Source organism: Populus trichocarpa, chromosome 7 (assembly GCF_000002775.5).
Source record: "Populus trichocarpa isolate Nisqually-1 chromosome 7, P.trichocarpa_v4.1, whole genome shotgun sequence".
Classification (NCBI taxonomy): Eukaryota; Viridiplantae; Streptophyta; class Magnoliopsida; order Malpighiales; family Salicaceae; genus Populus; species Populus trichocarpa.
The window spans coordinates 8206666-8220451 of record NC_037291.2 but is presented as its reverse complement, the minus strand read 5'-3'; the positions used below and the strand labels follow the sequence as shown (position 1 = coordinate 8220451).

General features: G+C 35.4%; 2 protein-coding genes across 5 annotated transcripts; both read right to left on the bottom strand.

Annotated features, from left to right (window-relative positions):
- On the bottom strand, positions 1-4433 carry LOC7483078 (NAC domain-containing protein 21/22). Of its 2 annotated transcripts, none has more exons than XM_024605006.2 (3): positions 4097-4433; positions 1408-1691; positions 1-779 (listed from the first exon to the last, which is right to left on the bottom strand). In XM_024605006.2, exons 1-3 carry the CDS (start codon positions 4260-4262, stop codon positions 312-314), a joined length of 918 nt encoding a protein of 305 aa, XP_024460774.1. In that variant the 5' UTR covers positions 4263-4433; the 3' UTR covers positions 1-311. The 2 variants fall into 2 exon arrangements, with proteins under 2 accessions (XP_024460774.1, XP_002310688.1); XM_002310652.4 differs by having other exon boundaries at positions 1408-1682; positions 4097-4412.
- Positions 4434-6072: 1639 nt separating this feature from the next.
- LOC7462573 (uncharacterized) lies at positions 6073-11968 on the bottom strand. 3 transcript variants are annotated; one of them, XM_002310653.4, is made up of 12 exons: positions 11688-11968; positions 11539-11622; positions 11377-11451; positions 11137-11217; positions 10821-10960; positions 10339-10542; positions 9842-10016; positions 9552-9635; positions 9191-9392; positions 8760-8953; positions 8400-8611; positions 6073-6483 (listed from the first exon to the last, which is right to left on the bottom strand). In XM_002310653.4, exons 1-11 carry the CDS (start codon positions 11910-11912, stop codon positions 8429-8431), a joined length of 1647 nt encoding a protein of 548 aa, XP_002310689.1. In that variant the 5' UTR covers positions 11913-11968; the 3' UTR covers positions 6073-6483; positions 8400-8428. The 3 variants fall into 3 exon arrangements, with proteins under 3 accessions (XP_002310689.1, XP_052310620.1, XP_052310621.1); XM_052454660.1 differs by having other exon boundaries at positions 6073-6472; XM_052454661.1 differs by lacking the exon at positions 6073-6483 and having other exon boundaries at positions 8125-8611; positions 8755-8953.
- Between the last annotated feature and the right edge of the window lie 1818 nt (positions 11969-13786).

The window sequence follows — 13786 nt, the reverse complement described above, 5'->3', positions numbered from 1 at the left end:
TTAATATTTAACCCCCATATATACACCCATATATATACATATAGTTACCAATGAAAGTTTTACACTGTTCATTTCAAATCGCCCTATAAACTTCAGAGTCTACAATAAGAAAGTTGATTACATCTCCCACAAGTAAAATGCATTCCAATACGAGAAATGATAACATATATAATGTGGGAAGACTAGTGAATTACTGATCACTAGAAATTGCTTTTCAGCAAAATATGGTCTTGTAAAGGCTGTTGAAGGTTTTTTTTTTGATAGTGGGAGAAGAGAGACCCTCTTTAAATCCTATATTTAAGACCTAAAAATCAATAATGATTCCATAAGTTGGGCATGCCCACATCAGATAAGTAGCTTTCTGAACTACCTTCTCCTAAGCTTGGTGACCCTTTAATGTTGGCATTGCTTTCCATCATGTTGAAGTGATTCAAAACAGCTTTTAGTACCTTTGTGTCACAAGAAAAAGCGTCTGAATGAGTGGTAATATTCATAGGTACTTGCCCAAATGGGCCTGTACCCTTTGTGGGTAAATTTGGTACTTCCATTTGAGTTATGTAAGGGAAATTTTGGTTGGTTTGGATTTGGGAGAAAATGGAGAAGCAGGGCACTTGCTCGTGCTCATCTAAATTGGGTTGAGTTTGGTCAAAAGTGATGTATGAATCCATTAATGCAGGCAAAGATGAAGAGCCTGTGTCATCATAGCAGCTTCTTATGCTAGGTTTGGCCACAACTTCTCTGGTGTTTTTATAGAACACTCGACATAAGACCCAATCTTCCTGCATGCGCCAAGAAAAAAGAGAGATGTTGGTCATGATATAATGCATTACAGCTGATTATATATATATATATAGGCATACATAGATGATTATAAAATACACATCTTAGGCCAGCTACTAATGTAATTTTATATTAGCATACTTGTCATGACTAGTTCAACAAATTAATTTGGCCTTTTTTTGTTCTATATGATATATAAATGTTTACGAGTTCAATTAAACTACTTCCAAGCTTTTGTCCATGTAAACTTTGACGTGTCTTGACATTGCTGGTCATAAGCCGTGCAGAGTTTAGTTCTGACTGCCTAAACAGATTCATTCACATCCCAGTATTTGTAAAGAATTGTTTAATTTTATATATTTTGAAGTATTTTACATGATCATGGATCAAACCAATACTGTTTTCCACGAAAAAAAGAAAAGGGTTCTAGAAAGATACCATTATACTAGCTAGAGGGTAAATTACCATTGGCAAATTAGGCTTTTTCTTGAAAAAAAATAATCATATATACTAGATCGATGAAGTCAAAGGATTTAACATACGGAAAGAAAAAAGAAATTTTGTGAAACCAGGCCAAGAAATTTTAAAATCATGGAATTCATCATAGAGTGAATATCTTAAACCCACCTTCTCTGAAGAAGTTTTGGGCTGACCAAGTGGCCCTTCAAGCCGAAACTCATGCATGACCCAATCGGTTTTTTTCCCTTTAGGTGCCCTACCTTGGTAGAACACCAAGGTCTTTCTCATGCCAACAAGGGTTCCCTTACGTAGGATATGTCTGTCCTTCCCGGTGGCCTTCCAATATCCAGATGCTGTTGCTCGATTAGTTCTTAGTCCAGTTGCATATTTACGATCTCTTTGGCTGTAAAAGTACCATTCCTTGCCTCCCACGCATGCCGTTTCTACCAAATCTCCACACACAAATCATTAGACTATAAGAAATTTACATGTTATCCAATTATCTGAAATAAAAAGCAAGATTATATATAAATGCGTGTGATAAGGTCAACTCAAAGCAAGAACCCCTTGGTCAACTTCATGTTAAACCAAATAATCTTGATGGGTTTACCATAATCAAGGGCAGGCCTTAAGTGCAAGCCTTTGGGTACCAGTTAGGTCAAACATTAGGTTTCTTTGAAGACATACATCACCGATCTAACATTGAATTGGGTGGTGAAGCATGCGGTTCTATAAGATCCAAGGCCATATTGGTGACCGGGTTTTGAATTTATGCGGCCATGACTCGATCAAAGGTGCATTATACGAGTGGTGAAGAGATAAGGCACGAAAAGTGACTCATAACATGTGGCTAAAAAATGGTAGATGGCTGCAATCCAATAACAGTAGTGCGGTTGAGAGGTCGATGTCCATCTCTAGTAATGAGAATTATTGAAGGTAAGATTTACAAGTTGACAAAAACAAAGGTTCCTTGCTTACGCAGGTGACACGCGTGATCTGCAAATTTGAGTTGAATAAATAATTGATAGATGTTGAAAAACAGAAGGGAGGGAGGGCTTCAATATTCAATGACGGTGACAAGCCATATTGGATTTGGTAAGAATTACGAGGTTAAAATGCCATTTTCCTTTTGAACTGAAGTGTGCTGTGGCCATTATATAATTAGGTTTGGACAATAAGGTATTATATTATATGACTTTAGGTTTTTGCTTAGCTATTTCAATCACTTTCATAATTTTTTTTTATTATTATTAATATGGATGTCCAGGTCAGTTTGTGCACATCTTGATTGATTACACGGATCCTGAAATTAATAATTATATAAGCCTTTAATAATCTTAAAGTTTGTGAGACTCGAATTTGATAACCTTTAGAGAGTAAATACAGAATATTATCAGTTACTCTATATCTCTTAAAATTTAATTAGATGAATTGGGATGGTGCCAATTGCAAGAGTTTGAATTTGAAAACTTTGCTGGGAGAATAGTGGTTTTCTTTCCTAAAAGACACTTCCACTAAGTTGGTTGAGGACTTCCACCTAAAAGACGGTGGAAGAAACCACAAAATATTATTTCTAATAATCCCTTGCGTGACATGTATGCTCTAATATAAAATACTGCTATTCATATCCCAGTTCTTAAAAACTTATCCACACCACACGCACAGCAACGCAGACGGACTTTAAACAAATTATAGTCGATTTTTTCTGATTTTTTAATTATAATAGTTGTTTTTTAAAATATTTTTTATTTAAAAATATATTAAAATAATATTTTTATATTTTATAAATTTTATTTTTAACATCCACCACGTATCAAAACAACTTAAAAACATTTAAAAATAATACTTTGAAATAATAAAAATTCAAAATTGTTTAAAACTCTAATTGAAACGGGTGCCAAGAACCAGTAATAAAGAGAAAAGCAATCCTAACTCCCCTTCTGAAAAAGACAATTATAAAGACCTATGTGCCCATTAAGATTAATTTTGCCTAAAGAAAAATAAATCAATGATGCACACACGTGTGCGCGAATGTATGTGTATGCATGCATGACAACCATTTCACCTTTTTCATTTCCGCATGCACGGGATAATGTGGTGTGCTTCGAATGGTAGATTAGGTTGATTTTTAAAGTTGTTTTTTTATTTAAAAATACTTTAATTTTTTTTTAACATTAACACGTTAAATTCATCTAAAAACAATAATAAAGAAAAAATAGTTTTAAAAAACACCTAAAACAACATATATAAACAGGCTCACCCCGGAATTACAAGAACTTAATTTGTCCGACAGTACTAAACTGTGTGTAGCTAGGTACATCACCGCGATTTTATCTATCTAACTATTATCAGACACAGCCAACATGGGTTGCCATCCTCCTTGGCCATAAAAAGAGAGAGAGAGAGAGTCCCATGTCTCTCATTTAAGCATAATTAGGAGTTAGTCGTTAGTGGGGTCTATGCCTTAATGGAAGCTAAAACAGTAATTAAAAAGAGGTAGATGGAGCCTAAAAGGAAGGTAGGCTGGCTTCACAACTCATGGGAAGAGCTAGCCTCGTACTCATCTGGTGATTTAGATAATCATATCACCAGTGTTCTTCACATCACAATTCACCTCTTTTCAGTGCGTGCCTGCAGCGTCCATATATATATATATGCATAGTTTACAGTCATGCATGCCATCTAAATATATAGACTATCAAGAATACAAAGCGAATGATCGATTCAGTGGCAGTGAGGCTGTGAACAAATTCTATATATTGAGTAAATTATATATATATGATTAAGGTGAAAAGCATAGTGATTGTAAGCATGAGAAGATGTTGATGGTAATGATGAGGTATGTATTAAGACTCACCAGGAATATCCCAAGGCTCACACTTGTTGAGGTCGACCTCTATCATGAGAAGGGAGTCGCAGTGAGAAGCCTTCTTCATCAAGTAATCACATACAAGCTCTTCATCTCTTGGATGGAACCTAAACCCTGGTGGCAGTTTTGCCTCCACAAAGCTTATGTTGCTCATCTCTCTCTTGCTCTCAACAGATAAGGCAAGGTAACGGGAAGACTGTATTTATATTGCTAGCAACAATGCGAACAGAGCAAGGAGATAGAATATGAGATCTCCTCTGACAAGAAGGCCAAGTAGTGTTGTATATATATAAAGGCACAAATTAAACAAAATTAGAGGTAAAGTCAACTTAATTATGATGCCGCATAAAAAAGGAAGGTTAGGATTTATGCTTAGGTGTAATATATAATATGACATAAGATAGGCCAATCACTGCCTACCTGCTGATGGGAGCACACTAAAATGGGATGGTCCTTGGTCTATGGTCTTTGATTTCTAACTATTTGGAATTTGATGGTGCTCATCATCATAAAGTTAGCACCACAACCAGCCAAAAGGATTATATATGATGACGACGGATGACCACACCACGATTAATCCTTGTTCAAGGGGCCTCCTGTTCCCCTTGCCATCAGACTCCTCTTGTTCTCATCCATATTATTTCCTCAATTCTGCAAGAGTTTGAGTTCATCTTGCTTGTTATTGGAGATTGACCAAACAGATTTCCCATGGGGCAAAAAAATCCGTGAAAAGAAAATGATTATTAATTTTTCAATCCATGCTGACTAACTCAATTAATTCGGCCACTAGGCAAAATCAACGTAGAAATTCCTCTTCTTTCCTTTTTTTTTTTTTTTTAAAAAAAAAACCAGGTAGGTATTCTCATGCCAACTTTTGCTATCGAGACTAATTAATTCCCTACCTAATTATCCAAAACTAAATTAATACACTCATGAGAAATCCCTTTTCCAAGTCCTCCACTGCGTATTGCCCTCTTTTTTTTTTTTTTAAAAGTTTAATAGTGAGAGTATTGTTGGAGCGGCCTTCACACATGAAGATTTAGAGATCCAGTCCGGTCTTGCGCACGCTTCTACGAGAAGTCTTAATTTTTCCTATTGGATTCAAGCCTGAAATGGTAATGGAGGAGGGAGTAAATCCACTTCCAGATACACCCCCGCCAATCATGCAATGTAGATGTTTTTTTTTTTTTTTGTAGTGAAGCGGGCGTATTAACTTGGTCTATGATGTGTAGTAATTCATCCATTATCTTAACATTTTTGTTTTGTAGATGATGGTGGAAAATAAGTCAGTTCATCACCGGTATGTAAACACAAACATTCTCAAACCCTGGCAGAGCTTTTCCTCTTTGCGCGTGTGATTGTGTGTTCTCTCCAACTCTCAGCATCTCCCAACAATCAGAGAGCCCTGACATTATACAGTGTGTTGGCAAAGCAATATTGGACGATTCTAATGGCTTTGGAAAAGCAGAATTCTCTCACATGTTTTTTGTTTTAATAAATATTTTTAATGTTTTAAAATATGCTGATATTAAAAATTATTTTAAAAAATTTTAAAAATTTATTTTAATATATTTTTAAACAAAAAAAAAACATTTTAAACCATTACTCCTATTCCGAATATTATTATCACCTTGATATTTAGATGGCACATCCCACAAAGGAACTCAGCTTTCCTTTCTTCGCCGTGATTTGTCGTTGGAGAATCATGTTTGAATCTCTAGTAGCCCCGGGACCCCCCCCCCCACCCCCCACCCCCCTCCCTCTCGTGTCGCTGCCACGACAAGGTAGAAATACAGAGCAGGTAAGTGGATGCGAGGTTCAGAAAGTGGGGAAAATGACATTAAAGTTACCCCCTCTTTGTAATGTAGCGAGGGTCTGACCAGATATTATAGCTTCGAACAGTACGTGGTTGCACGATCCTAGCTAGCAATCCACTAAAGTACGAAATTCAAATGAACCTCATCTGCGGCAAAGGTCAAAATTCAAGCCACTTAACCAGTAACGGCACCTTTCACTAGTTTTGATGCTGACAACAACAGTGAGAAGGAACAAAAGGAGGACTGCTAGGTGCTGTATCCCAACGTTTGATTATATTCAGTGACAGTAATATTACCTTTGAAATTCAACATGTCGACTGCAGTCACTGCTAACCACCCAATAATGGAAATGAACAAGAACAAACCAGGTGTCTAAAATGACAAAAACCATTCAACCCACAGCATGTGAACACACGTGTCCCGGCACGAGTGGGAGGCTCCATTTGATGCTTCTTTAAGCAAGGATATCTGATGTGACAACCACGGCGTTTCAGCTAGTCGACAAATCATCACAGGCAGGCGCGCGCGCGCACCCCACCACCCATTCCTACGCAGAATCTGCAAGGAATATTCAATCATGTTTATCCGAGTAAATAACATACGCATATAGAATCTAAAAAACGTATACAACAAACATATCGTGCAAAGCCATGGACACCGTAATTACACAGTCGCATCAACAGCAACTCTCGAGAGAATTTCTCCAAGACTTGCAGTCCTCCAATATCAAACCTGAACATATTTGATCTCATTTATAGCACTTGGAAAATTGGAACGATAACAATTGACTTTTATGAGCAATGAATAGCTTCCATCCACACGAAGATTACATACATCGTGTGAAGTCGTCTTAGTTGCTAAACAAACTACTACTATCTAAAAGATGCCACATTTGCGTTAACAATTTTTTTCAATTTCTTCGGCTATTTGATGACAAGAATTCCTGGTGTGGGTCAAGATAAGTAACAAAAATGAATGCAAACAAATGTCCATTTCATTCCCAGCCAGTTAACAGAGACATCTAAAGGGAACTGTTAGAGAAGAGCATCCAAATTGCTAATGAATAATTTAGTGGTCCTTCCAAGGACCTTTCAGGCCTCCAATCAACCGATCTCTCTGACTAATTTCAAGCCAACTCCATAAATTGTTTCTATATGCAAGTCGAAACACAGAAAGAAGGATCTCAAATAGAATGCTTGCCTAATCATATACCAGGGTGAAAATAATACAGTTTTAAGACTCTTCACCACCGTACCATTTGAAAGTTCCATAAAGAAACATGTATCTTCTCTTTCAGTTACTTTCCTCTCCACTCCCCACCCAAAAATCACAGGAGAAAAAAACATGACTTGAGAAATGCAGGGATTCAATAAAGCAAATCCATCAAATTACGTACAGCCTGCATTACGTTGCCAAACTTTAAATGCCATGAGTATCGCTTCATGGATGCTCAATTCAGAAAAGAAATTGAAATCAATATTTGATTTCCACGTAAACAATAAGAGCAACAGGTGTAGCAGAAGCAGTGACCATATGCGCTGCTTGTGGTCAGAAACTTGTATACAAGTGTTTGTGTGTTATCTTTTACCAAGTAGACAGATTATCATTTCACGATTTCCATTGGATTAGAAAAATTTAAAACATGATATAATCACGATGTTGTACTATTCGATTTGTAAGAAGCTGGATAAAGTCCCATGATCGGGATTCTTGGACGCACAAGGAATAAATAGGACCAACAAAAATAGGATGCAACCATCTTTAGAGCAGACAACAGACAGCATTCAAAGAGAAGGTTTCTGACCAATGTTTTAAACTCTACGAAGCATGATGCCTTCTTTCACAATGAATGGACTACAAGAATCACACGAGTAAGTGACAGAAACATAACTTTTATAATGGAGTGAAAAAATAATAGCGATACTCACATGCACTATTTCAAATACCGATATACTTCAGGATGATGCTACTACATATGAACATCACAACGGATATTAGTCGAATGTCTGAAAAACATGTGCTCCCATACATCATTTTTATTAAATGTTAGTATATGGCATCATGGCTTATAATTATCAATGGGTACCACGATGAGCACTCCTAGATTCCATACGGCCACCCCGAATATATTGGTAGCATACTGAAAATGATCACTTTCCTTTCCACAAATATGTTTTTCATTTTTCTGACATGGGAAAGTGCATCAAATTTAGAGGTGCATTTTGTATAAAGAACAAACATCAATATCATGGACATCAACCTAAATGTTTCGACTAAAAAACAAAAAATATCGTTTTGCCCTAAAGGCTAGTCCCCATTATGGTCCCACTCAAGTGAGATCTATACTTGCTCCATATTTCATATATCATAATAACTTGAAAGATCTTATTTAAAAACCAAAACAAATTGAAAAGCCATGGTCAGATTTACAGATATGTCGGTAGGGATAGGACATAAAGAGTCGTTATTATTACCATTTCTCTGCTTGAGCTGAAAATTTGTATCAAATTCTTTTGGCAATTATGGCCACATTCCTTGGGGATAATGCAGGATCAAAGATAGGTAACATGATTGCTTCCAGAGAACTGCCTTGCTCTTGGAGGAACAATAATCTATCAAGCAGAAGAAGAGTTTCCAAAAGAGGTCCTAAAGCAGCTCGCAGCGACCAATATGGTCCTATAAGCCCCTGTTTTGAATTAGCGCATTAATCAGTATTATAACAGAACATCTAAAAATATGTCTTCTACATCTTTCCCTAAAGGTGAAAAGGAAATCATTGAGATACTCGTATATAATATATGAATCACCACAAAAGCAAGTTGAGGTTACCATACAGCAAATGGCTCAGCTTCCTTCCATATTTCATGGAAATGTGTCTCCTGCAAAGATTTGAGACCTAGGCGAGATAATCCAGACTGAGTAAATTTCTCGAATAGCAAATATTTGCTTGCAGCTGCAGTTTCATTGTATCTGGCACCTCCATTGCAGGATAATTCATGAGAATGCAGTGCTGAGCCTGAATAGTCATCTGCAGAACACATTCCAACAGAAAATTATCAGTATCTTGTTCATTGCTGAACTTTTTTCCATTGAAGGGGCTTTTAATAGTTTGGGATACACTCAAAGAATGCCTTGAGTTCCCAAAGTGATATTTTTTTCTCTATCCCCACTCTCCTTCAATTTCTCTGTACTACCGAAGAAGGGGAGAATCAACTGCAATCTCAAGGCTATAAAACTTTCAAGAATACATTGATTACTTGTGTACCTGTTTTAGATTCTGACATGTGTGGATTTAGGTAGAGTTCTTGCATATGAGAAATTGTCTCAGGCATTGATGAATGTTTACTTTCATCACAATTAATTGAAGACTGCAGGATCCTCCTTTGCTGTTGGCGTCGCAGCGCCTTCCCTTGACGGCCAATTGAGGGACTTGATTTTATGATTTCAGGATAATATTTACAAAGAACCTTCAGAAGAAACAAATGGTATCAATAGCATATGGATGATGCAAAAAATATAGAACAATCTATTTATCTAACATTAAATAAACTAAGGACAAATAATTCAGGCCTTCAAGTATAAAGCAAATCCGATCTGACTATAAGATCGTTGTAAGCATCGCTTACCATCTGAAAAGCAGCACGGAAAGCATGCAACTCAAAATTATGAAGACCTGCATCTTGTTCGAGACTCCTCCATCTCTCTGCACTCTAAACAAAATTAAGCTGGGTCATGGAGTGCATCTTTAGATAGACAGTGGAGTTATGAAAGAAGCACCACAGAAGACATTAGAACTCAATAAAAGTTATTAATATTTACTCAGACAAAAGCATCCATGCTGAAATAGGTACTTGACATTTCTATGATATTGCTTCATAAAACTAATGCACTTAAGAAAAGCAAGATATCCGAGCACCTGACAAGCAAGATCACGTGAACTTTTCCCAAGTGATATACCAGCAGATTTAACACCACAACTCACAGGAAAACCACATTGTGAACCAGCTATGTCAAGACATCCTTCAGAAAGCAGGTTATAACAGCATCCAATGCTAACAACTGCTTTAACATCTTTGCACTCTAAAAAGGTCCTGGTCCAATAAAGATATGCACTTTAAAAATTATCAATGGATGATGAAACAACAATACCGAATACAGAGCCCAAAGGCCAGAGCAATAAAAAGAATGGTTTATGCTAATGAGCACAATGAAGCAATTTGATGAAACATAGCAAATAATCCAAATATCAATACACATGATCAGGGAGAATTAAAATATAGCAGCTAGTGTTCCAAATCTTCAATACATATGCATGTATTTGTAGCTTTGCCTAGTATATTAAGCATTGAAAGAACATTTTCAATTACTTGCAAAATGGAAAGAGATAAATTTACAAAGCTAAAAGGCACTCACTTCAGCATAGTTACTGAAAGATCGCCACATGCATGTAACCCAGCAAGTACCAATGAAGTCTTATCATCTGCAACTTGCCCAATCAATTCTGGCCGCTTAACATTATCAATATGTGGTGACATGCTAGTCAATGCTTTCAACATGTCAATGGACATGACATGGCATGTAATTGTCTTCGGCACATTTGGAATCCCAATTCCTGGACTAACAGAAGGAAGCAAAAGGGATTGGTAACAAAAATAGACACATGATCATGGTAATGGAAATATATTAGTGGTATAACACGTAGCAATTCATGCAAGGCATAGAATAAGCAAGGAAGTCACATCAAGCACTTAAGCAGGCAATCCCATATTAACAACTTCCATCAACTAACAACAGACACCATCCAAACAATTTCTCCATGGTTTCCTAAAATACGATAACTACTTCCTTAAAGAGAAGGAAATTGCAGCAAATGTACAAATAAATGCATAATTTACTAATGTTTTCGCATTTGAGCTGCATAATGCTTCTTGATCCGTTCTGCACGTTTCTCCGTGACAGTTCCATGATGAGAACAGGCATCGATAGCAACTACAGAATGCTGGTACTGGAAGGAAAGAACTTGGGCAAGATAACCCTAAAACAAAAGCTCAATCAGAGATGTAGAATTTGTACAAGTAAATAGCAACAAAGTTTTGGTTTCACAGCACATGAAAAGAAAAGATTATTAGTTAGTAAGACCACACAGAATTAATTCAAATTAACAATCAGTTTATGTTGAAGCAAAGCTATAGATCAAAGAAAAAGGCAAACCTGGCCAGCACCAACATCAACTATTGTTTGAGCTCCCACACTATTCGCAACAGAACTAACAACCGCAGAAAGAACTTCCACCTACTTAAAAAAAATAAAACATTACCCATATAAACCTGCTTTCTCACGAAGATAACAATACGCAGTAATTAAATTAAATGATAACATATTCTTTAGAACATGCAACTATAAAAAATTAAAAAAAAAAATTTCAAAACCGAGCGTCGATCACCTACTTACTTCATGTTTTTTCTTGAAATTCATGCCTTGTGCAAGTACAGTATTAAGCGAAACCACATTCACTCCCGGGAATAGCTGCAATAAATAATAATAATAATCAGCAATAATTATTTATTACTATAAAAAAAATTAAGAAATATCAAGTAAACAAAAAAAACCTACCTTGTTTAAATGCGCTTGCTCGCGAGGAAACGCGAGAGACTTCAAATCTAAAACAAATTCCTTCAGCGAAGCAGGCCAATGCTCCTATTCACATAATAAGATAATTAAAAACAACATAATTATACATAATCTAAAAATTATTTAGTTACCTGGATTATACCACAAGGAATTAGGAGGAGATTTTGGACAGGTTCGTTACGCAAGCAATGGAGCCAGACAGGATCAATGGATTGCCATAACTTGTGGGTGAAGAAATTGGTAACATGTGCGTTGGTTAAGAAAGCGTAGGGTTTAATGAAATTGAGGATTGCGTTTATCCATTCTAGGGTTTCTTTTGCTGTTCTGCAACTGTACTTTTGGTTGCAGTCCTCCATTTTTTTTTTGTTTTTTTTTTTACGAACTTTTGAATGCTGAGTTCTTAAGTTACAGGATATATGGACGACGTGTTGTTTAATAGAGTGGACAAGGTATGCGATGTGCCGTTTTGTGCGGATCATACAGGCCAACGGTAAGGAGGGTAGATAGTAACAAGCAATTAAATTAAGGAAGTACAAGACTTAAAGAAAGAGGATCAAAGCAAAAAAGAAAAAAAAATTACATGGTAATTTTAAAATTGGCTTAAAAAGTTAATTTTTATCATTTTACTTTTCAATGGATACATTTCCAATCTCTTTGGATTTCAAAAATATGCTTTTGATCCAAATCTTCATTTTACTTATTTTTCATTCTCTAGATTTGAGAAAGAAGAGAGAATCACTAAATTCTGGTAAAAAAAAAAAGAATTGTTGGTTAACATTGATTTCGATAACATAAAAGATCAATATTAGTATTAATGAGTTTCATTAGGTGATAGGAGTTTCAATAGGATATTATTTGGCATTCAACTTGCATGCGAGGACAAATCAAGGCTCAAGAATTTTTTTTTTAATTCGGGTGATTTTTTGTTTTTTTCACTGATTTTTAGATTATTTTAAGTCATAAATGGATTTATTTAGATATATGGGGTGTTATTTAGGTCTTTTAGGTCAAAAATAAGCATAAACCACCCATACCCTAACTTAAAGGGTCGCCCGATTATGGACTAGCAAATAATGTGTTGTATGCATTCTATGTGTGTATATGTGTGTTAAAGGCATGGTGTGCTAACCAAGCCTCTTTTTCATGGGTTAGGCACGCAGGAAAATATATGTTGTTATTTTTATGTTGTTTTTTAGGTCAAGAATCTTTTAATAGTTACTCTCGAGCTTTGTTTAAATTTGTGAAATAATATATGGTTTTTCATACATATTTATATATGAAAAGTACAATTATTATGATATAGAATAATAATAATAATAAAAAAGCATTAGGGTGATGGGTGAGCACTATGCTTCTAAAAATAAAAGGTATTATGAATGCAATTTTAGTCGATAAGAAGAAGAAGAGATTTCTCTTAAAAAAACTAAGAAGAGAAGAAAAGTTAAGTACAAAAAAAAAATTGTCTTATTTTAAGAAAGGGATGATCATGTGACAAATTAAAGAATCATGAAAAAAATTAAAAAAATTATATTAACTATTATGCATTTCCTCAAACGAGGTCAAAATAAGCATTCCAGTTTTCCCCAGCTAATAGAAAGTCGGGTTAATAATAAGATAAAATAGAATAAAAACAAAACAAAACCATAAAATTCCAAAACAAATAACTAAAAAGTTGTTTGGAATCTTTAGAATTGAATTCATTTCCGATGGTTAAATCAATTTCTTAGTTTGGAACCTTTTTGAAGATATTGATTTGAATTCCAAATGAAGTTTAATTGCTAAAAAATGACCAAAAACAATTTAGATGAGAGACCCTCTGATTTGCTACAATAATTCCCTATGTATTTGTTAAAAAAATTAACAAATACATTTTAATCTATTATGACACAGCGCATGAAACTCGTACTCTATGTATTTACACCTAGGAATATGACCTCGTTATGATCTAATGAATTAATGGATTATATCCGAGCACCATTCTATGTAGGCATTAAATGGAGTCGTAAGATTCACCTCTACAGATATTTTTGCTCCCCGTGCATGCCACCAAGAGATATAATGTCAATGTGATCTCATCTAATTATCATTGTTTTCACCTCGATGACTTATCATATACACTCATTATTTCACTTATCATATACTTATGGTATTTTTTGAAATATTTTTAAGGCCGCTTAATTTCTCAATTTTTTTTACAAGTGCTATTTAAAAAAACAAACTTGTAAACACT